Source organism: Leucoraja erinacea, chromosome 11, assembly GCF_028641065.1.
Source record: "Leucoraja erinacea ecotype New England chromosome 11, Leri_hhj_1, whole genome shotgun sequence".
Lineage (NCBI taxonomy): Eukaryota > Metazoa > Chordata > Chondrichthyes > Rajiformes > Rajidae > Leucoraja > Leucoraja erinaceus.
This window is the reverse complement of record NC_073387.1, coordinates 52,928,869-52,953,120: the sequence shown is the minus strand read 5'-3', so window position 1 is coordinate 52,953,120 and position 24,252 is coordinate 52,928,869. Positions and strand designations below refer to the sequence as shown.

At 46.2% G+C, this 24,252-nt stretch overlaps 1 protein-coding gene across 1 annotated transcript in view; it reads left to right on the top strand.

The window, feature by feature from the left end:
* The window catches only part of LOC129701825 (solute carrier family 22 member 4-like), a 42,913-nt gene that overhangs the window by 3,436 nt on the left and 15,225 nt on the right, over nt 1-24,252 (top strand). Inside the window, exons 2-5 of the mRNA XM_055643295.1 lie at nt 3,286-3,389; nt 8,382-8,536; nt 14,239-14,410; nt 21,522-21,648. Of these exons, the coding sequence (XP_055499270.1) occupies nt 3,286-3,389; nt 8,382-8,536; nt 14,239-14,410; nt 21,522-21,648 (558 nt within the window). The remainder of the gene's footprint in view (nt 1-3,285; nt 3,390-8,381; nt 8,537-14,238; nt 14,411-21,521; nt 21,649-24,252) is intronic.

The following is a 24,252-nucleotide window of genomic DNA, read 5'->3' as shown; positions in this document are numbered from 1 at the left end:
GTCTGGTTTGGCTCAGCCACCAAGCATCACATCCGGAGGCTGCAGCGAATCGTCTGATCAGCTGAGAAGGCTATTGGCTGCAACCTTCCCTCCATTGATGAACTGTACACTGCAAGGGCTAGGAAGTGAGCGGGTAAGATTATCTCTGACCCCTCTCACCCCACAAACTCTGTGAATCGCTTCCCTCTGGAAGGTGACTCTGAACTGTCAAAGCTGCCGTAGCCAGACATAAAAACAGCTTTTTTTCCACGAGTAGTAGCTCTACTCAATAACCAAAAATCTGTAGCCTTCTTTCGCTCTGGTATTTTATTTAATTCACATGTTTAATTGATAATGTTTTATTATTAATGTTTTATGTGTCATTCCTAACTGTCACTGTATGTCATGTTGTCAATTGCGGGCAGAGCACCAAGGCAAATTCCTTGTATGTAAATACTTGGCCAATAAACTTATTAATTCATTCATTTATAATATGCCTTCTAGTTCTTGCCACCAAAGTGGATAAACTCACATGTATCCACATTATACTGCATCTGCCATGCATCTGCCCACTCACCCAACCTATCCAGGTCACCTTGCAGACTCATAGCATTCTCCTCGCAGCTCACACTGCCACCCAGCTTTGTATCATCTGCAAATTTGGAGATGTTACATTTAATTCCTTTGCCTAAATCATTAATATATATTGTGAATAACTGGGGTCCCAGCACGGAGCCTTGTAACACCCCACTAGTCACTGCCTGCCATTCTCAATATGACCGGTTAATTCCTACTCTTTACTTCCTGTCTGCCACCAGTTCTCTATCCATGTCAACACCCTACCCCCAATACCATGTGCTCTAATTTTGCACATTAATCTCTTGTGTGGGACCTTGTCAAAGGCTTTTTGAAAGTTCAGATACACCACATCTACTGGCTCTCATCTTATCCATTCTACTTGTTACATCCTCAAAAAATTCCAAAACATTATTCAAGCATGATTTCCCTTTCATAAATCCATGCTGACTTTGACCGAATCTGTCACTGCTTTCCAAATGCACTGATATTACATCTTTAATAATCGACATAAGTATCTTCCCCACTACCGATGTCACACTAACTGGTCAATAATTCCCTATTTTCTCTCTCCCCCCTTTCTTATAAATTGGAGTTGCATTAGCTACCCTGCAGTCCACATGAACTGATCCAATCAATAGAACATTAGAAAATGATCACCAATACAACCACGATTTCGAGAGCTTTCTCCTTGAGTACTCTGGAATGCAGACTATTAGGTCCTGGGGATTTATCTGCCTTCAGCCACAACAGTTTACACAACACAATTTCATGACGAATGGAGATTTTAGATGTGGATAATGTGGATTAGGTCCCCTATTATTTCTGAGAGATTATGGCTTCCTTAGATAAGATAGACCCAAAGTACTGGTTTAATTGGTCTGCCATTTCCTTGTTTCCCATTATAAATTCACCTGTTTCTGACTATAAGGGACCTACATTTGTCTTCACTAATCTTTCACTCTTCACATATCTGCAGAAGCTTTTACAGTCAGTTTTTAAATTCCCCACAGCTTTCTTTCAAATTTGTCCTCTTAATTAACCCCTTTGTCTTCCTCAGTTGATTTCTAAATTTCTTCCAATCATCCGGTTTGCTGCTTCCTCAGGCCACTTTATATGCCTCTTCCTTGGATTTGACACTATCCCTAATTTCCCTCATTAGCCATCGTTGAGCCGCCTTCCCTGTTTTATTTTTACGTCAGACAGGGATGAACGATTTTTGTAATTCATCCATGCGGTCTTTAAATCTTTGCCATTGCATATCCACTGTCAACCCTCAGTACTATGGCATTAAAATCCTCTTTAACCAGCAATGCCACCCCACCTCCTCTTCCTTTCTGTCTATCCTTCCTGAATATTGAATACCCCAGCTGAATATTGAGCTCCCAGCCTTGGTCCCCCTGGAGCCATGACTCCGTAATCCCAACTACATATGCTCCCCACATTAAAGCATAAAGCTCTCAAGTTTGTTTCAACATCCTTTGCCCTTATAGAATTATGATGTAATGTGTGCCTTTTTGATTTTTACCATTGATCTCTCTGCCTTCCACTTTTACTTTTCTTCCTTCTACCTTTTGATTCTGCCCTCATTTTACGGCCTTCTGTCTCCCTGTATTGGTTCCCACCCCCCTGCCATATTAGTTTAAACTCTTCCCAACAGCACTAGCAAACACTCCCCAGAGGACATTAGTTCCGGTCCAACCCAAGTGAAGACCGTCCGGTGTGTACTGGTCCCACCTCTCCTAGAACCGGTTCCAATGCCCCAGGAATATGACCCCTCCCCCTTGCACCATCTCTCAAGCCACGTATTAATCCGAAATATCCTGTCATTTTTACTCTGACTAGCATGTGGCACTGGTAGTAATCCAGAGATTATTACCTTTGAGGTCCCACTTTTTAATTTACCTCCTAACTCCCTAAATTTGCTTTGTCGGACCTCATCCCGTTTTTTATCCTATGTCGTTGGTACCTATGTACACCGCAACAAATGGCTGTTCGCCCTCCCCCTCCAGAATGCCCTGCAGCCGCCTGGAGACATCCTTGACCCTTGCACCAAGGAGGCAACACACCATCCTGGAGTCTCTTTTGCGACCACAGAAACGCCTATCAATTCCCCTTACAATGGTATCCCCTATCACTTTAGCTCTCCCACTCTTTTTCCTGCCCTCCTGCGCAGCAGAGCCACCCATGGTGCCATGAACTTGGCTGCTGCTGCCTTCCCCTGGTAAGCGATCTCCCCCAACAGTATCCACAAGGGTATATCTGTTTTGGAGGGAGATGGCCGCAGGGGATTCCTGCACTACCCGCCTTCCCTTGGGCCGCCTGGTGGTCACCCATTCCCCCTCTGCCCGAGCAACCTTCATCTGCGGTGTGACCAACGCACTAAACGTGCTATCCACCATACCCTCAGCATCGCGGATGCACCAAAGTGTATACATGCACAGCTCCAGCAACGCCATGCGGCTTGCCAGGAGCTGCAGCTGGACACACTTCCCGCACACATAGTCGTCAGGGTGACTGGAAGCAACCTGATTTGCCAGATCGCACAGGAGCAGCATACCACAAAATGGAGAGCTAAGAAATGCAGAGCCCTGACATCTTCCCGATGCACATGCAAAGAGACAGGCTCTCCATGGTGAAGATTGTAAAAATAATTGTTTTAAATGTTGCTTGCAACTTTACATAAGAAGAGCATATATTTGGATAATTTGTTTTTATTTTGCATTTCAGTGGGACTTAGTGTGTGATGATACATGGAAAGAGCCATTTACGACATCACTTTACTTCTTCGGAGTATTGATAGGTTCTGCAAGTTCTGGGGTAATATCAGACAGGTGAGCTCTCTCCTTTGTTAAGTTTAGTTTATTGTCACATGTACCGAAGTACCTGTACAGTGAAAATCATTTGTTGCGTGCTAACCAGTCAGTGGAAAGACAATACATGATTACAATCAACCCATTTACAGTGTATAGATACATGATAAGGGAATAACATTTCGTGCAAGGTAAAGCCATCATGGTCCAAACACGAATAGTCCGAGGGTCACCAAAGAGGTAGATATAGTTCAACACTGCTCTCTGGTTGCGGTTGGATGATTCAGTTGCCTGATAGCAGCTGGGACGAAACTGGCCCTGAATCTGGTGGTTTCACACTTATATACATTTTGCTTGATGGGAAAGGGGAGTTGCCAGAGTGCAATGTCCCTGATTATGCTACTGGTCTTCCTGAGGCAGCGTGAGGTGTAGATGGAGTCAATAGACGGAAGGTTGGTTTGTGTGAGTCTGGGCTGTGTCCACAATTCGCCTCACAGTTTTATTCGCAGACAGAGGCATATTTATCAAAAATCTTCACCATCACTTTTGTACCCCAAGGCAAGACACAGGCTTACAGCATTAAGATGCTTTTGTGTCAAGGAAGCATAGAGTGATACGGCGTTGAAACAGGCCCTTAGGCTCAACGTGCCCACACCAACCAACATGTCCCATCTACTTTAGTCCCACGTATCATACCCTTCTAAACCTATCCTATCCATGTACCTATCTAAATGTTTCTTAAATGTTGTGATAGTACCTGCCTCAACCACCTCCGGCAGCTTGTTTCATTAACCTGCCACCCTTTGTGGAAAAAGGTTACCCCTCCGGTTCCTGTTAAATCTTTTCACCCCTCACGAACCTATGCCCTCTGGTTCACAATACCCCTATTCTGGGCAAGGGGCTCAGTGCCCTTTCACGATGTATTCCTCTCCACATGTTACCAGCAGAAAGTTAGATTTCACCTCTTTAATAATTATCCTGTGCATCACTTCAAAGAATAAGAGCAAGATGCAAATGATATACATGTAATTTGAATATCTCTAATATTCAGCCCATCTACCAAGTAGAGTAGAAGTGGATAGAAATCATCCATCCATTTAGACCGTGGCTGCAGAGCAATTACTTGACTATTATTGGACTCCAAAAATTATTTTTTAGGACTGATTACACGGTGGCACAGCGGTAGAGTTGCTGCTTTACCACGCCAGAAACCCTGTTTCGATCCTGACTACACATGCTAACTGAATATAGTTTTTACATCCTCCATGTGACCGTGTGAGTTGTCCCTGGGTGCTCCAGCTTCCGCCCTGTCCAAAGACCTACAGGTTTGTAGGTTAATTGGCTTGGGTAAGATTGTAAATTGTGGATAAATGTGAGGTTATCCATTTTGGTGGCAAAAACGGGAAAGCAGATTATTATCTAAACGGTGGCCGATTGGGAAAGGGGGCGATGCAGCGAGACCTGGGTGTCATGGTACACCAGTCATTGAAGGTAGGCATGCAGGTGCAGCAGGCAGTACAGAAAGCGAATGGCATGTTGGCTTTCATAGCAAGAGGATTTGAGTATAGGAGCAGGGAGGTTCTACTGCAGTTGTACAGGGTCTTGGTGAGACCACACCTGGAGTATTGCGTGCAGTTTTGGTCTCCAAATCTGAGGAAGGACATTATTGCCATAGAGGGAGTGCAGAGAAGGTTCACCAGACTGATTCCTGGGATGTCAGGACTCTTATGAAGAAAGACTGGATAGACTTGGTTTATACTCTCTAGAATTTAGGAGATTGAGAGGGGATCTTATAGAAACTTACAAAATTCTTAAGGGGTTGGACAGGCTAGATGCAGGAAGATTGTTCCCGATGTTGGGGAAGTCCAGGACAAGGGGTCACAGCTTAAGGATAAGGGGGAAATCCTTTAAAACCGAGATGAGGAGAACTTTTTTCACACAGAGAGTGGTGAATCTCTGGAACTCTCTGCCACAGAGGGTAGTTGAGGCCAGTTCATTGGCTATATTTAAGAGGGAGTTAGATGTGGCCCTTGTGGCCAAGGGGATCAGAGGGTATGGAGAGAAGGCAGGTACGGGATACTGAGTTGGATGATCAGTCATGATCATATTAAATGGCGGTGCAGGCTCGAAGGGCCGAATGGCCTACTCCTGCACCTAATTTCTATGTTTCTATGTTTCTATGTCCCTGGTGAGTAGGATAGTACTAGTGTACGGGGTGATCGCTGGTCAGCGCAGATGTGTTGGGCTGAAAGTCCTGTTTCCACGCTGTATTTCTAAAGTCTAAACAAGAAATGTGGTCAGTGGACAGTAGTGTTGAATAAACCTACATGTCTTTGGGAATAGATGCATCTTCAAGCCTGAACACATTTGCTCACATTCAGATAACTGCAGGATAGTTTTACCCTCTTACCAAGTAATAAACCGACCATTAACTCATCAAGTGAAAATTATCGCGTTTTTTAGGAGGATAAATTGTCCTCATTAGAATTCTCTTTAACAAGTGTTCAACTCAGCCACTCGGTAGCATGATCCCTGATGCAGCAGCTTTACAGATGGTGTTGAGCTTCAATGCTTCGATGAGGAAGTAGTTGTGAACCTCACAACCTACACACCCAGTCCACAGAAGAGCCTATGATTCCCCCATTGGCTTCATTAGGCATCCTGGAAATAAATTCCTCCTCATTTCCTTCCTAAAGGAACATCCTTTAATTCTGAGGTTATGACTTCTGGTCCTTGACTTCCACTAGTGGAAATATCCTTTCCACATCCACTCTATCCAGGCCTTTGACTATTCGGTAAGGTTCAATGAGGTCTACTCCCCATCCTTCTAAACTCTAGCGAGTATAGGCACAGTGCTGTCAAATGCTCGTCGTATGTTAACCCACTCATTTCTGGGATCATTCTCGTAAACCTCTTCTGGACCTTCTCCAGAGCCAGCACATCCTCAGATTATGGGGCCCAAAATTGCTCATGATACTACAAATGCGGCCTGACCAGCGCCTTATAGAGCCTCAACCTTACAGGTCGGCATGGAATAAATAAGCCAGTGGGCTTGTTTCCTTGCTGTATCTCTAAGCTAAACTAAACTAAACTAAATGTGTGATTTAGATTGTGTTTAATCGTGTGCGGATGTGGCGCCGACAGACAAGAAGCCGAAGCCAAAGAACCGAATAGTAACGAGGCCGAAACACCAATGAACTGAAAGAGTTTGAGGACGAAACGCCTACTAACCGAAAGGATGGGACGCCTAAATGCAAACGAACTGAAAGGGCAGGACGCCTAAACGCCTACGAACCGAAAGGCTGCGTCGCCTAAAAGCAAACTTACCGAATGGCCGCTCAGTCGAAACGTCACCTACCCGAAAGGCGGCGTCGCCTACAGGCCAACGGACCGACTGCCGCTCAACAGAAGAGTCCAATAATGGACTTGACGTTGCCGGGGTGCGAGACATGCCAGCGATTGGTCCAGACCCCCGCGTCCATCTCATCACTGTGAAGCCATGAACATTGTCCCAAACCTCCGCTCCACCCGACCCGCAGCCCGCCTATTGTCCAGTCACCTATGGCTTGTGTGGGAAAATGAACCCCACGCTCCCGTCTCCCCTTCTCTCTCTCCCTTCTCTCTCTCCTCTCTTTTCTCTCACCCCCTCTTTCTCCCCCCCTTCTCTCTCTCTCTCTCTCTCTCTCTCTCTCGCTCTCTCTCTCTCTCTCTCTCTCTCCTCTCCCCCTCTCTCTCTCCTCCGTCTCCACCCGCGGGAGGGTCCCACAGTCACTGACCTCGATGCACTGCTAGCGGACCCCAACCTCCACACCAGGGTGATTTGAGCGCACTTGCTTGATTAGATGCAAGCGGCATGTCCAGCTTCTGTCCTGGGCACACAATACACAAAGTCGATGAAATGACACAACTGTCACACCAAAGATAAATACAAAATGTTGGAGTAACTCAGCCGAAGAGGCAGCATCTCTGGAGAGAAGGAATGGGTGGTGTTTCGGGTCGAGACCCTTCAGATGCATTCTGAAGAATGGTCTCATTCCTTCTCTCCAGAGATGCTGCCTGGTTTGTGCGTGGGAGCTTGGGTGCGTTCCGCAAACACCGAGACGGTAATATATAAACCGTCTGTCCCCGTGGCCGGGGTGAATCACCCTGGTGTTGGTGTCAAAGACCGGGGGACGGGTGAGGAATCACCCTGGTGTGGAGGTTGGGGTTCGATGGCGGTGCACCGAGGAGAAAGAGTGAAGGGTGAGAGAGAGAAGGGAGAGAGAGGGGGTGAGAGAAAAGAGATGAAAGAGAGAAGAGGGGAGAGAGAGGAGAGAGAGAGGAGGAGAGAGAAGGGAGAGAGATAAGGGAGAGAGAGAAGGGAGAGAGAAGGGAGAGAGAGAAGGGAGAGAGAGAAGGGAGAGAGAGAAGAGGGGAGAGAGAAGGGGGAGATGGGAGCGTGGGGTTCATTTTCCCACTCAAGCCATAGGTGACTGAGCAATCTGAACCCGACACCAAGTTGAAAGCGGCTGGAGGTGCGCATTCCTCGGGCCAGCCCCCACTCTTCCACAGCCACCAGCGGGTCAGGTGGAGCGGACAAGTCCCGCCCCCCGGCAACGTCAAGTCCGTTATTGGACTGTTCTGTTGAGCGGCAGTCGGTCCTTTGGCCTGTAGGCGCCACCGCCTTTTGGGTAGGTGACGTTTCGACTGAGTGGCCATTCGGTAAGTTTACTTTTAGGCGACGTAGCCTTTCGGTTCATAGGCGTTTAGGCGTCCTGCCATTTCGGTTAGTTTGCATTTAGGCGTCCCATCCTTTCGGTTAGTAGGTGTTTCATCTTTGGACTCTCTCGGTTCATTGGCATTTCGCACTCGTTACTATTCGGCTTCTTTGCTTCGGCTTCTTTGCTTCGGCTTCTTGTCTGTCGGTGCCACGTCCGGGTACCGTGTTTAATATCATGCATATGTTTACATGTGTGTTTTTATCAGTAAGTGTGCAGTGCTGTATATAATTTAAAGGTTTATTCTGTTTTCCAGGTTTGGGAGGAAGGTTGTTTTGTTTGTGACGATGGCACTAGAGGTTTTATTCAGTTTTATTATCACATTGTCACCAAGCTGGGAAATCTTCTGCCTAATTTATTTCTTCAGTGGCATCGGTCAGGATTCAAACTTCTTGACTGCCTTTGTGCTTGGTAAGTTTCATTCATGCTATTTCTTAGCCCTTTTCTACAATTATTTATAATAATAATATAATAATACTAATAATATTTTATTGTCATTGCACATAAATCCCATGGCAGCTGGGGATTTCAACCAGGCAAGTCTTAAATCTGTTCTGCCTAAATTCTACCAGCATGTGAACATTGCAACCAGGGGGAAGAACAAACTAGACCTGGTGTACACCAACATTAAAGATGTATATAAAGCAGCCCCCCTCCCCCATATCGGCAACTCTGACCACTTAGCGGTCATGCTCACACCTGCATACAGACCCAGGGTGAAACAGGACAGGCCAACGGTCAAAGAAGTCAGAACATGGCCACAGGGAGCTACGGCAGCACTACAAGACTGTTTTAAAACCACACAGTGGGCCATTTTCAGAGAGGCAGCAACAGATGACAGTGGCATCAACCTCCAAGAATATACAGAATCCGTCATCGCATACATCAATAAATGTATTGAGGATGTAACGGTGGTAAAAAACATCAGGAGGCGTGCCAATCAGAAACCTTGGCTAACTGGGGAAGTGTGTTCCCTACTGAGAATCCGGAATGCGGCATTCAAATCTGGGGACAACGAAGCATACAAACTGGCAAGGGGTAACCTATCCCGGGGGATCAGGGAAGCGAAGAGGCTGTACGGACAAAAACTCAATAGCCACTTCGCAAATGACAAAGACACACGTCGCTTGTGGCAGGGATTTCAGACCATCACTGACTACAAGCCCCCCCCGCTGCGGATATGCCAAAACAACCCCTCCCTACCAGATGAACTGAACGAGTTCTACGCACGGTTTGAGGTTAAAAACAGCACCCAGACACGTGCACTACTGCCATCTCCCAGTGACCAGTCGCTCAGGCTGTCCGCAGCCAGAGTTAAAAAGGCCTTTGCCAGCGTCAATCCACGCAAAGCTGCAGGGCCGGACAACATTCCTGGATGCGTTCTAAGAGACTGTGCCGAGCAACTGAAAGATGTCTTCACAGACATTTTTAACATCTCACTCAGTCAGGCAGTAGTGCCCAACTGTCTTAAGAGTGCCACCATCGTCCCTGTCCCGAAGAAACCAAACCCAGCCTGCCATAATGACTTTCGACCAGTGGCCCTAACACCCATTGTAATGAAGTGTTTTGAGCGACTAGTTATGCACCACATCAAAAATAGTCTACCTGCCGACCTAGACCCACTGCAGTTCGCCTACAGAGCCAACCGATCCACAGAGGACGCAGTCTCAACAACACTGAACCTCGTATTGTCACATCTCGATCGGAAAAATACCTATGCCAGGATCCTCTTCATAGACTTCAGCTCTGCTTTCAATACAATCATTCCGCAGCAGCTGGTGGAGAAGTTGAAGCTATTGGGGGTTGATGCTGGCACATGCAACTGGGTCCTGAACTTTCTGTCGCAACGGCAGCAGACAGTCAGGGTGGGCAGTAGGACATCAAAAACCATAGCCGTGAGCACTGGCTCACCCCAAGGCTGTGTCCTAAGCCCCCTTCTGTTTAGTCTGCTGACACACGACTGTACTGCCAGACTCAATAACAACTTCATCAACAAGTTCGCTGATGACACAACAGTGGTGGGTCTCATCAGTGACAATGATGAATCGGCGTACAGGATGGAGGTGGAGCTGCTCACAGGTTGGTGCAAATCCCACAACCTCATTCTTAACGTGGGAAAAACCAAGGAGATGGTGGTTGACTTCAGGAGGGCGGGGAAACAACACCATACACCTCTGCACATCGACGGAGCTGATGTGGAAAGGGTCAGCAGCATGAAGTTCTTAGGATTACATCTGTCTGATGACCTGACGTCCACGGCCAACACCACAGCTCTGGTCAAGAGAGCCCAGCAGCGACTTCACCCTCTCCGAAGACTACGTAAAGCAGGCCTCCCCACTACACACCTACGGACTTTTTATAGGGGGACTGTCGAGAGCACACTGACATACGGCATCACTTCCTGGTTCGGGAGCTGCAAGGCGTATGAACGGCACCAACTGGACAGGATAGTGAAGACCGCAAGCAGGATTATTGGTGCTCCACTCCCCTTCCTGCTGGACATATACAGGAAGAGATGTATCAACAGAGCCATCTCCATCATCAAAGACCCTTACCACCCATCGCATGACATTTTCTCCATCCTCCCATCTGGGAAGAGGTACAGGAGCATTAGCTGCAAAACGAGCAGGATGCTCCTCAGCTTCTTCCCACGGGCTATAAGACTGTTAAATGGACTTTGCCCCCTGCCAAATATCGCGCACAAACCCCCACACTGCAGCAGAGCCACTGTTGTGCCGCTGCCGGCCGGAACGGCTGTTGAATGTTTAGTAGAGTGTTAAATTTGTTCATGACATGTATTTTTTATTTCTATTTATTTTTTCATGCACACTGAATGGACACTGGTTGAGCAACGTTTTTTTGTTTCCTCTGGGTATGCGAATACTCAGGAAATGACAATAAAGATATACAATACAATACAATACATAAGCACAACGAGATTTGGTATGCAGATTCCATCCAATGTCATAACTTAAATCTATCTATCTATCTATCTATCTATCTATATCTATCTATATATATATATAAAACTCAAATCCGTCCGTCCGCCTGCAGTACGGATCCATTCCTGCCTTTCGATTCGTGCCCGATACTCGCAGATGTCCAATCGGAATGGCCGATGCTCGCAGATGTCCAATCGGAATGGATTCATTTGCATGTACGGATGCCGGCTGCATTTCTTCCTTTGATTCATTGCCACGCCCAATCCAGACGCTCAATCTCCGAGATATTTTCCATTTCGGTAGAGATTTCGCTTTTCTTTCTAAGTATCCGCTCCTCATTTCATTTCGTCGTGTTGAAGTACATGTTTTTAATCAAATCCTTCTCCCCCCCCCCCCCCCCACTCACCCCCAAGTATTTCAAAAATAAACAGGCTTCTCCATTTACATGTCAGCTTCCAACACACTTCGAAACAAAGTTGCAAGAGAGGAACACTGAACTTTTCACTGCTGCAGCAGGCAGGGGAGGGCTGCAATCTTACATTTGGGAACGGGCTCAGTTCCAATGGAGGAGACGGGTGCATGGTGGAATATTGGGTTGGGGGATCACACCATTGGGGGAGCAGACCCAACGGGTCTGCACTTGGTCTAGTTATATATTAAAACTCTGTGGCTGCCGCCGACCATCCGTCCGGCTGCCTTTCTGCCTTTTGATTCGTTTCCATCGTGTGATGTCACAATGCCCAATGCTCGCAGATGTACAATCGGGATGGATCCATTTACATATGCCTTTGCACCAGCCCCAGCCTCTGGTGAACGTTCCATCGTGTGATGTCACAATGCCCAATGCCCAAAGACATTCTTGCCCTAGAGGGAGTACAGAGAAGGTTCATTAAGTTATTACGTGCGCACCAGTCCGCCAGGTTCTGCACCTCTGCTCTGTATTTTGTTTCATCACCATTGGTGATCAGCCCAATCACTGTTGTGTCATCTGCAAACTTGACGATGGTGTTGGTGTTGAATGCAGGAACACAGTCGTGTGTGAAGAGGGAGTAGAGCATGGGGCTCAGTACACAGCCCTGTGGTGTGCCGGTGCTCAGGGTGAGAGTGGAGGACAGGTGCGGGCCCAATCTCACTGCCTGCGGTCGCTCCGTCACATAATTCAGGGTCCAATCGCATATCGGCGAGCTGAGGCCTAGCTGGTGGAGTTTGGTGGTAAGCTTGGTGGGGATGACCGTATTGAATGCAGAGCTATAGTCTATGAAGACCATCCTCACGTACGTGCCTGTCTTTCCAGGTGAATCAGGACAGTGTGAAGAGCCAGAGAGATGGCATCCTCTGTTGATCTTTGCCCTGTATGCAAATTGATGAGAGTCCAGTGAGGCAGGGATGCTGGATTTGATGTGGGAGAGGACCAACCTTTCAAAGCGCTTCATTGGTATTGGGCACTTATTATGTTGCGATTGGTATAAAGCTAAATCCCAGTAACCCGAGAAAGTCATCCTTCTAAAATCTAGCAAGTACATGCCAATGCTGCCAAACGCTAATTATATGTCCTGGGACCATTCTCATAAACCTCATCTGCATCCTCTCCAATTTCAGCACATCCTTCCTCATATATGGGCCATACATCTTACAATATCCCAAGTACAGCCTGATCAGTGCCTTATAATGCCTTAGCATTAGTTTTAGTTTAGTTTAGAGATACAGTGTGGAAATAGGCCCTTCAGCCCACTGGTGTGGGGTCAGAGGTGTGTGGAGGAGGGGGTGTGTGGGAGGGTGGTGTGGAAGAGGGGCGGTGTAGGGGAGGGGGCGGTTTGTAGGGTAGTGGGGGCTATACTGGAGGGTAGCAGGTCAGTGTAGGGGAGTGGTGTAGGGGAGGGAGATGTAGGGGATGGGGGGGTGGGGGAGGGGTGGTGGAGGGGTTGTGGGGGATGGGAAAGATGGGGGGAGTGGGGGATGGCGGTGTGTGTGTGGGGGAAGGGGGTGTGGGGGGATGGGGGTTGTGGGGGAGGGGTGGTGTGGGGAGGGGGGGGTGTGGGAGGGAGATGGGGGAGTGGTGGATGGGCGTGTGTGTGTTGGGGAAGGGGGTGTGGGGGATGAGGGTTGTGGGGGAGGGGTGGTGTGGGGGAGGGGGTGTGGGAGATGGGGGGAGTGGGGGGGGCGTGTGTGTGTTGGGGAAGGGGGTGTGGGGGATGGGGGTGTGGGGGGGGGGTGTGGGGAGGGGGGGGGGGGGGGAGATGGGGGAGTGGTGGATGGGCGTGTGTGTGTGGGGGAGTGGGGGATGGGTGGGTGGGGGAGGGTGGTGGTGGGGGGAGGGGGGGTGGGGATGGGGGGAGTGGTGGATGGGCGTGTGTGTGTGGGGGAGGGGGGTGGTGGGAGGGGATGGGTGGTGTGGGGGAGGGGGGTGTGGGAGATGGGGGGAGTGGTGGATGGGCGTGTGTGTGTGTTGGGGAAGGGGGTGTGGGGGATGGGGGTTGTGGGGGAGGGGTGGGTGAGGGATGAGGGTTGTGGGCTCACCGGTTCCTGGCCCCGGCTCCTACCGTACTCACCGGCTCCAGGACCAGGCTCTGGATTCACTCAACGGTTCCCGTCCCCAGCATGTCGCGCTCATAGAACCCATCCGTGAACACAGCCAGCCCGCGAACACATCCCAGCCCCCGCCCCTGCCCGTGAACACAGCCCAGCCCCCGCCCGTGAACACAGCCCAGCCCCCGCCCGCGAACACAGCCCAGCCCCCGCCCAGGAACACAACCCAGCCCCCGCCCGTGAACACGGCTCACCCCAGCCCGCGAACACAGCCCAGCCCCCGCCTGCGAACACATCCCAGCCCCCGCCCATGAACACGGCTCACCCCAGCCCACACGCTTCTTCAGTGTGATTGACAGCGGGTGCCGGAAGGGGCTTCGCCATCCTGGGAAATAACTTTTGTAATATTTCACCCATCTGAACAAAACCCGGTGTACTTGGAGCAGAGCAGAACGGTGAGTAAGGTGGCGAAAAATTCCTAGCGATACAAGGTACCGTTTTTGCAAAATTTAAAAACAACGCAAACCGGAGGACAAGATGAGAGTTTTAGTAATAGTATAGAAAATATAGATAGTTAAAAGTTCCAGAGTGACTGAATGAAAATGAATTCATGAATCACTGAACCTTGTTATACATTTCTTGCAGGATCTGAACTTCTACAGAAATCCATTCGTGTTGCATACTCTACACTTGGAATTGGCTGTTTTTATGCCATGGGTTACATGTTGCTGCCTTTTGTTGCCTATTTCGTGAGAGGATGGAGAATGTTGAAATTAACTCTGAGCCTGATCAGTTTGCTGTACATTCCTTTGTGGTGGTATGTAGACCCTTTAACCTTCAACCCATTCAATCAGTAGGTAATGACTAGAGCCAGGATTTTGCCAGGAATGCCATAAATGCCTTTTCATGCCTTTTTTGATGATTTCACCAAGATAATGCCTTTTTCACGATGCCTAAATCAGCTATTTTATGCCGTTTTTCTAAAAGGTCGTGCTATTTTCTCTAGTTGTACCGTGATTACAATGACGTATTCTATGTTAACACGTTAATATTAATCTTATTATTAACGTGTTAACATAGTATAACTTACAAGAAAATGTCCACCATTGGGTCAAAACCGGGGACACCACCATCAGTCATTCATTCATTCATGCCGCTGCCCGCTGGTTCAGCCTTCTCCAAGATCTACCTAAGAAAGACTGCAGATGCTGGAATAATCAAAGGTAGACAAAAAATGCTGGAGAAACTCAGCGGGTGAGGCAGCATCTATGGAGAGAAGGAATAGGTTATGTTTCGGGTGGAGACCCTTCTTCAGACTGATGTGGGGAGGGGGTGGGTGGGAAAAAGAAAGGAAGAGGCGGAGACAGTGGGACTAGAAAGGGAGCTGGGAAGGGTGAGGGTGAGGAGGGAGAAGACAAGTGCTATCTAAAATTAGAGAAGTCAATGTTGATACTGCTGGGGTGTAGACTACTCAAGTGAAATACCCAAGCTTTTCTCCTCACTTCATTTACTGCTGGCTCCAGTCGCAAATCTGTTTTGAGTGATCTGTGCAAGGCATTCATTGATGCTGGAATTCTACTGTGGAAATTGGAAAACAAATCTCTCAGAGTTTTTTAGAGAAATACACAGAGGAACATATACCAAACGAGTCGTCATTATAGAAAAATTATGTTGACACCAACTTCAACATTGCAGTGCAGAAAATTAGAGATGAAGTTGCATGCAACACAATATGGATCTCAATAGACGAGACCAATGCTGTGGGGAGATATGTTGCCAATGTGGTCATCGGTACATTGGAGGCAGGTCAACCATCAAAGGAGTATTTGTTGACATTGCAAGTATTGGAGAAATCAAACAGCTCTACTATTGCTCAGTTGTTTACATCTTCACTTGCTGTACTTTGACCAGAAGGTATAAAACACAAGAATGTTCTTCTATTTGTGACTTAAAATTTTATTCCCCAAAATGTTGCATTTGACATGCTTAGCTAAAGGACTTCATAAAATTTCCAAGCACATACGTAGCTTGTTTCCAAATGTCAATCGCCTAGTTTCCAATGTCAAGAGAATCTTCCTCAAAGCACCGTCACATGTGCAGTTGTTCAAGGAAATGGCACGCGCGATTCCGCTACCTCCTCAGCTTATTTTTACTCGGTGGGGTACATGGCTCTCTGCTGTACTCTACTATGCTGCAAATTTTGAAAAGATAAAATAAATCATCAACTGTTTTGAAGAAGAAGAATCTGCTGCAGTCAGGATCGTCAATGAAATCATGCAGAAAAAGTCCCTCCATCGCGATCTTGTGTTTATTGCTTCCAATTTTGCAAACTTCCCACAAGCTATCACTTCCCTTGAGAAACATGGCGAAACATTAGTGAATAACTTGCAGGTTTTCAACAAAGTAACTGACGATATCCGTAAAATTCCTGGCGATGTAGGTAAAGATATACAAGAAAATGTGAGAGAGTGATTTTAGCTAACGAAGGTTTGACGAAATACAAAACACTAGACTAAGTGGGACCCGTTGGGTCCCAGCATCACACGGGAAGGCTGGTCACCCAACGCAATATTCAACCTCTCCACCAATTCCAATATTGCTGGCCAGAGGGGGGGGGGGGGGGGGGCTTTCTTTGTTGCTCTAGTATGGGTGTGTGGGCCCAAGGGACTGGTTTCCAGAGGGCTAGTATGGACATTGTGAGCCGAATGGATTCTTGGGCTGGCAGCTCAGTCACTGAGGCCAGGCAGCACAGGCACTGAGGCCTGGCAGTACAGTCACTCAGACCTGGCAGGTTGGCAGCTGAGAAACTGCCAGAAATTCTGCCCAAAACAGGTGACTCTGTGAGAGAGAAGGGGGAGAGGGTGGACTGAATGGATTATTCGGCTGGTAGTTCTGTCACTCATAGCTGGTGGGCTGGCAGTTCACTTATTCGTGGCTCGTGGACTGGCAGTGCAGTCACTCACGGCTGGTGGGCTGGCAGTTCAGTCACTTACAGCTGGTGGGCTGGCAGTTCACTTACGGCTCGTGGGCTGGCAGTGCAGTCACTCACGGCTGGTGGGCTTGCAGTTCAGTCACTGACGGCTGGTGGGCTGGCAGTGCAGTCACTCATGCCTGGTACTCTGGCAGTTCACTCAGTCACCCCTGCTCCCTCCACTCTCCCACTCTGCTCCTTGCCATTCTCCTCCCCCGCACGCATTCAGTCCATCTCCCCATAACCTCCCCCCATGCACTCTTCGTGACTCTCCCACAGGTTTCCATTGTGATGAAGAACATATAAGGCGGCAAAGTGGAAAAAGGATTTATTAAAGTTTAAAATGTGAATGCCTCTTAAAATATAAGAACAATTTAAATGTTAAAGATGAGAATTATTAAGTTATTTCTTGTTATGTCTCTTGTGGGGGCAGCAGAGAGAATGACGACATTTTTTTTTAAACATTAAAAACTCTCTGATTTTTCATCGATGGGAAAAATCCTCTGGTCCAATGCGGTGGAGAGGGACTGAGCGAGGTGGCCAAAAATGATGGCAGTATGTGGCAGGCTCTTTCAGAAATCACGAAACAGAGTCAGAAAGTGGTCAAGATCTTAGTTTTCGTAATATAGATAGCTACAATTCTCAGTTGTAATATAGAGTCGGTAGCTTGTTTTGGGTATAATCCAGTGACCTCAGCTGAGGGTAGAAATAAGTTTTTCACAACTGAAACATATTCTGTCTGACAGCTGGCATAGTTTAACACCAAATAATTTGAAATAAATGTTAATAATTATGTGTAACCAGGCAACTTTGGTCATTTAAGGTAGTATACCTTTATATTATCATTATATTATCATTTTTAACCATATTTTGGTGGTGGAAATACATGCCTTTTTTGTCAATAAATGCCTTTTTCATGCCTTTTTGTAATTTTATTATGCAATTTTGCCTGCCTATTTCAGAGTTTTTTAGTGCCAACATCCAGGTTCTCATAATGACCTTACAATGTTGGTGTCACTGAGATTCATTTTGACCAAGATAACCAAAATATATCCACACACTGAAAAAAACCCCCTCACCTGTATCTCAGTTTGAAGAAGGGTCTCGAACTGAAACATTACCATTCCTTCTCTCCAGAGATTTTGCCTGTCCTGCTAAGTTACTCCAGCATTTAGTGTCTATCTTTGGTGTAAACCAGCATCTACAGTTCCATCGTATCACCTGCCACACTTTGTCTTACCATCAATCGGTATTTTTGAAGTAGCGATTGACAAATTCTTCATTAGTAAGGGTGTCAAAGGTTACAAGAGAAGGCAGGGGAATGGGCTAGGGAGGGAAACATAGATCAGCCCAATTGAATGATGTAGACTCGATGGTCCAAATGGCCTAATTCCGCTCTTTTGACTTTTGCACGCCACTTCTCCCCCTTCCTCTCTACAACCAGTCTGAAGTATAGTCCTGACTTGAAACATCACCTGTCCCTGTTCTCCAGAGATGCTACCTGTTCTATTAAGTTTAGTTTATTGTCACGTGTAACGAGGTACAATGAAAATCTTCGGCTGAGTTACTCCAGCACTTTGTCTTTTTTTTAATATTTTATAAATGACTGCAACAACATGATCCTTTAATATTTGAAATGGATTTGATAGTTTTGAAAATTTCTGTTAAAAGCTCCAATCAGAGAACAACAATGCAAGTCCTTTCCGAACATTTTGGTAAAAGGACTTGTGTTCCATCTCCTGCGGTTGCAGGGGAGACTATATGGAGGGGGATGGTTTGGGTGGGAAGAGATGAGTGAACCAAGGAGTTGCGGACGGAGTGGTCTCTGCTGCAGGCGGAAAGTAGTGGAGATAGGAAGATGTGACTTGTGGTGGGATCACGTTGGAGGTGACGGAGATTTTTGAGGATGATGTGTTAGATGTGGAAGTTGGCGGGGTGAAAGGTGACGACCGGGGAACTCTATCCTTGTTCCATCTGGGAGAGGGAGAACAGAACTATGGGACACAGAGGAGACGTGTGTGAGGGATCCATTCCTGACAGAAGTGGGGGAATCCATGTTTACTAAAGGACAAGGATATCTCGAATGCCCTAGAATGCCCATTTTGGGTGCAGATGCGGCGGAGAAGAAGAAATTGAGAGGCGGGGATAACATCTTTGCAAAGGGACAGGGTGGGAAGAAGTCCAGATAAGTCCAAATATTTTTAATCCAGCTAACTGTGGAAGTCGGTAGGTTTGCAGTAGATGTCAGTAGGTAGTCTGTCCACTGTGATGGAAGGAGATAAATCAAGAAATGGGAGGGAGTTGTTAGAGATGGTGCTTTGGTGCAGCGAGGCGACAACTATAGCTACTCTCCAGTCCTCTGGAACCTAACCTGTGGCGACAGAAAATGCAAAATAATCTTCACCAAGGCTCCTGCAATCTCCTCTCCAGCCTCGCTCAACAACCTGGGATAGATGCCATCAGGGCAGTATGGTGGTGCAGCGGTAGAGTTGCTGCCCTACAGCACCAGAGACCCGGGCTCGATCCTGGCTTTGGGTGCTGTCGGTATGGAGTTTGTACTTTCTAATTGGCTTGGTAAAAATTGTAAATTGTCCCTAGTGTGTGTTGGATGGTGTTAGTGTGCGGGCATCTCTGGTCGGCATCGACTCGATGGACCGTAGGGTCTGTTTCCATGTTGTACCTCTAAAGTAAAACTAAACTAAAAGTAAAGGTCCTGAGGATTTATCCACTTTAATGCTCTTTAATAGCGCCAGCACCTCCTCCTCTTTAATCTCAAAATGTCCTTGCATATTATTATTCTCCACACTGATCTCACTGTCCTCCATGTCCTTCTCCTTGGTGAAAACAGAGGAAAGAGCTTGTTCAGTACCGTACCTACACCCCTTGACCCCAAGCACAAATTCCCTACTTTATCCATAAGCTGACCTACCTGCACCCCAGTTACCCACTTGTTGTTAATGTAGAAATAAAAAGCCTTGGGAGTTTCTTTAATCTCTTTCTTTTCTTCTCGTTAGTGCCTTAGAGAGAGTATCTAAGTCATAGATATCTGCCAATGTTGTTCACCATCTGAGAATTCACATAACATGTCAAAAGTGAAAATCTGCATTGAACATCGCACATGCTACCCATGTTTTTGTCATTTCTAAATCCACTAGTAAATTTGAATACAATTAGATAATGTTTTTTTGGGTTGTTTTTTTTAGTTTAGAGCTACAGCACGGAAACAAGCCCTTCGGCCCAACGAGTCCACGCCAACCAGCGATCCCCGCACTCTATTACTATTCTACACATACTAGGGGCAATTTACATTTATACAAAGCCAATTAACCAACAAACCTGTTTAAGAAGGAACTGCAGATGCTGGAAAATCAAAGTGTAACCTACAAACCTGTATGTTTGCAAAGAGTATATATTGCAAAGAGTAGGAGTAAACGGGTCCTTTTCACAATGGCAGGCAGTGACTAGTGGGGTACCGCAAGGCTCAGTACTGGGACCCCAGCTATTTACAATATATATTAATTATCTGGATGAGGGAATTGAAGGCAATATCTCCAAGTTTGCGGATGACACTAAGCTGGGGGGCAGTGTTAGGTGTGAGGAGGATGCTAGGAGACTGCAAGGTGACTTGGATAGGCTGGGTGAGTGGGCAAATGTTTGGCAGATGCAGTATAATGTGGATAAATGTGAGGTTATCCATTTTGGTGGCAAAAACGGGAAAGCAGACTATTATCTAAATGGTGGCCGATTGGGAAAGGGGGAGATGCAGCGAGACCTGGGTGTCATGGTACACCAGTCATTGAAGGTAGGCATGCAGGTGCAGCAGGCAGTAAAGAAAGCAAATGGTATGTTGGCTTTCATAGCAAGAGGATTTGAGTATAGGAGCAGGGAGGTTCTACTGCAGTTGTACAGGGTCTTGGTGAGACCACACCTGGAGTATTGCGTGCAGGTTTGGTCTCCAAATCTGAGGAAGGACATTATTGCCATAGAGGGAGTGCAGAGAAGGTTCACCAGACTGATTCCTGGGATGTCAGGACTGTCTTATGAAGAAAGACTGGATAGACTTGGTTTATACTCTCTAGAATTTAGGAGATTGAGAGGGGATCTTATAGAAACTTACAACATTCTTAAGGGGTTGGACAGGCTAGATGCAGGAAGATTGTTCCCGATGTTGGGGAAGTCCAGGACAAGGGGTCACAGCTTAAGGATAAGGGGGAAATCCTTTAAAACCGAGATGAGGAGAACTTTTTTCACACAGAGAGTGGTGAATCTCTGGAACTCTCTGCCACAGAGGGTAGTTGAGGCCAGTTCATTGGCTATATTTAAGAGGGAGTTAGATGTGGCCCTTGTGGCCAAGGGGATCAGAGTGTATGGAGAGAAGGCAGGTACGGGATACTGAGTTGGATGATCAGCCATGATCATATTGAATGGCGGTGCAGGCTCGAAGGGCCGAATGGCCTACTCCTGCACCTAATTTCTATGTATGTCTTTGGAATGTGGGAGGAAAATAAAGATCTCGTAGAAAACCCATGCGGTCACGGGGAGAACGTGCAAATGTAAATAGGCCCATCAAATGTAAATAGCCCTTCAGCCCACTGAAGCAACACTGACCATCAATCACCCATTCACACCAGTTCTGTGCTATCCCACTTTCGAATCCATTCTCTAGATACTCGGGGCAATTTACAAAGGCCAATTAACCTACAGTCGCATGTGTTTTGGGATGTGGAAGGAAACAGGAGCACCCAGGGGAAGCCCACGTGGTCACAGGGAGAACATGCAAACTCCACACAGACAGCACCTGAGGTCAGGATCAAACCCAAGTCTTTGGTGCTGTGAGGCAGCAGCTCCACCATCTGCACCACTGTGCCACTCTTATTATTAAAGAATATCATGGTAGTAATTTCACATCCTTTGATGGTTCAATAACTCTGTTACAGAATACCTTGTTTAATTCTAGGTTTATTCCTGAATCTCCACGCTGGCTACTGTCCAAGGGAAGGGTAAAGGAAGCTGAATCAATAATTCGATTCATGGCAAAGAAAAATGGCATTACTCCACCAGCAGTACTTTTCACTGACGATGAGGTATTGGGGCAAGACCATTTATTTCATTGTGTGGTTTTTTAGCTCTTTAACACAGAGCTCAGTTATTTTCATATATCTTTTATTCAGAAGGTGATTACCTCTTGATATTGAGCCTTCTCTATCTTTCAGTCTGAAGAAGGGTTCGGACCCGAAAGGTCCCCTATTCCTTTTCCCCAGACATACTGCCTGACCCGCTGAGTTACTCCAGCGTTTTGTGTCTATCTTTGGTATAAACCATCACCTGCAGTTCCTTCCTACACTACTCCTTGATATTGTTTGGTCTGACGTTGGTCCCACTTGTGTTAGTTTTTGTTATCCACGTGTTAAGATGATAAGTCTTCACCAAGCTACTCGATCATTAAGACTTTAATATTGCAAACCTGACTTCACACAAAAAAGAATGGATGTACATTTTCGACCCGACTTCACTGCAGAAATATTAGGCATGAGTATCCTGACAAATATGCATCTGTACCACAGCAACTGCACAAATAGGGCAGCGGTGGCGCAGCGGTAGATTGCTACCTTACAGCAGCAGAGACCTGGGTTCGATCCTGACTATGGGTGCTGTCTGTACAGAGTTCATATGTTCTCCCCATGACCTGGATGGGATTTCTCCAGGAGCTCCGGTTTCCTCCCACACTCCAAAGACGTACAGGTTTGTAGGTTAATTGGCTTGGTAAAATTATAAATTGTCCCTGGTGTGTAGGATAGTGTTAGTGTATGGGGATCGCTGGTCGACATAAACTTGGTGGGCCGAAGGGCCTGTTTCCGTGATGTCTCCCTAAACTAAACTCAACTAAACCAGATCAACTTGAACAGTGTGTCATAACTTCTCACTGGATAAAATTATTTTTGGAGATAAGATCACATTTGCCTCATTCCATTAAAAGACAGGTTCAGGCTTATTATTGTCACGTAGACAGAAGTAGAATGAATATTTTTATTTTGCATGTTTTCCATTCAAATCGGATAATGTTATACATAATACACTCAAAAACCAAATTCAAGCACAATAGGTGGAGCAAAGGGAAAGATACAGAATGCAGAATGTAGTTCTCACCGTTCTTGATATACATTACATGGGATTACTCTCAGATCATTAACAAGATTGTTTCACTAATTCTCTCTCCGATTCCCATGCGCTTTATCCTATAAACACTTTATTAGTGGAAAACTAAAATTAGTCTATTGCTTGTAATATTGAGAAAACAAAAATATTCTGCTTTTGAGTTGGACTTTATATTAGACTTTTGAGAAACAGCATGGAAACAGGCCCTTCGGCCCACTGCGTCCAAGCCAACCAGCGATCACCCCATACACTAGCACTCACCTACACACTAGGGACAATTTACTGAAGCCAATTAACCTACAAACCTTTTTGTCTTTGGAGTGTGGGAGGAAACCAGCACTGCCGGAGAAAACCCACATGGTTACAGGGAGAACGTACAAACACCGTACAGCACCAGTAATCAGGATTGCACCCAGGTCCCTGGCACTGTAAGGCAGCAACTCTACCACTGTGGCACTGTGCCGCCCCTTGTGTAATACACAGATGTCACAATCTAGAAATGATTGGTTGTAAGAAGTTATCTCCACAAACATTAACCAATACTGGACAGTAGTTCCTCTACTGAAACAGTTATTTGTTAAAAATCTCCAGAGATGCTGCCTGGCCCACTGTAGTGCTCCAGCACTGTGTGTCTTTGTTTGTAAACCAGCATCTGCAGTTCCTTGTATCCACATGTGTTTAAAAACTGCCCATTTTTACAAAAATTCTAATTAAATTTCAGAGCACTATCTATGGGGTTTGCACTATTGATCAAGATTCAGATTTTGTAACTTCAGAATCTAATTGGAATTTAAAGGTGGGAAAATATTCAGCACATTTTTATAAAACCACAAATTTAATTGTGTTGAAATTTCATTTCCACTAGGCCGCATTTGCTAGTAGTTTGGGGAAAAGGAATGATGCTAAGATTAAAGGGACTGTCCCACTGCGGCGACCTAATTTGCGAGCTTTAAGTTATGTCTAATTTTAAAAATGTTGGTGAGCTGAAAAGAACTTAAAAGATGACGGTGCGTTACTTCATTTGTTACTTTCAACTGTTTCCCCCTATCCAACAGGAGACTCCTACCTTGGAATCATGCCTTTGGTTTTTCATATGTTCTTTTGTTTTTGTCTCTTCAGGGAGTAGATTTGTTATGTCTAATTTCACCATGTTACTGATACACAGAAAGTTAAATACAAATGGCTACTGGCAAGGTAAAATTCATCTCTTTTAATGTGAATGGACTGTTAAACCCAATTAAACGCAGCAAAATTCTAACTAAAATGAAGAAAGAACGAGCCCATATAATATACCTACAGGAGACCCACCTGAATGACAAAGAACTCGAAAAACTTAAAAGAATGGGTTTCAGTAACCTCTGTTTCTCCTCATATATATTGGGACGTAGGAGAGGAGTCGCTACTCTCATCTCAAGCAAGTTACATTTTGAGAAAGTATTTGAAATGAGTGATAAGGAGGGTAGATTTATTTTAGATAGGGGGAATATAGATGGGAATCAAGTTACGTTGCTGAATGGATATGCACCTCCTGG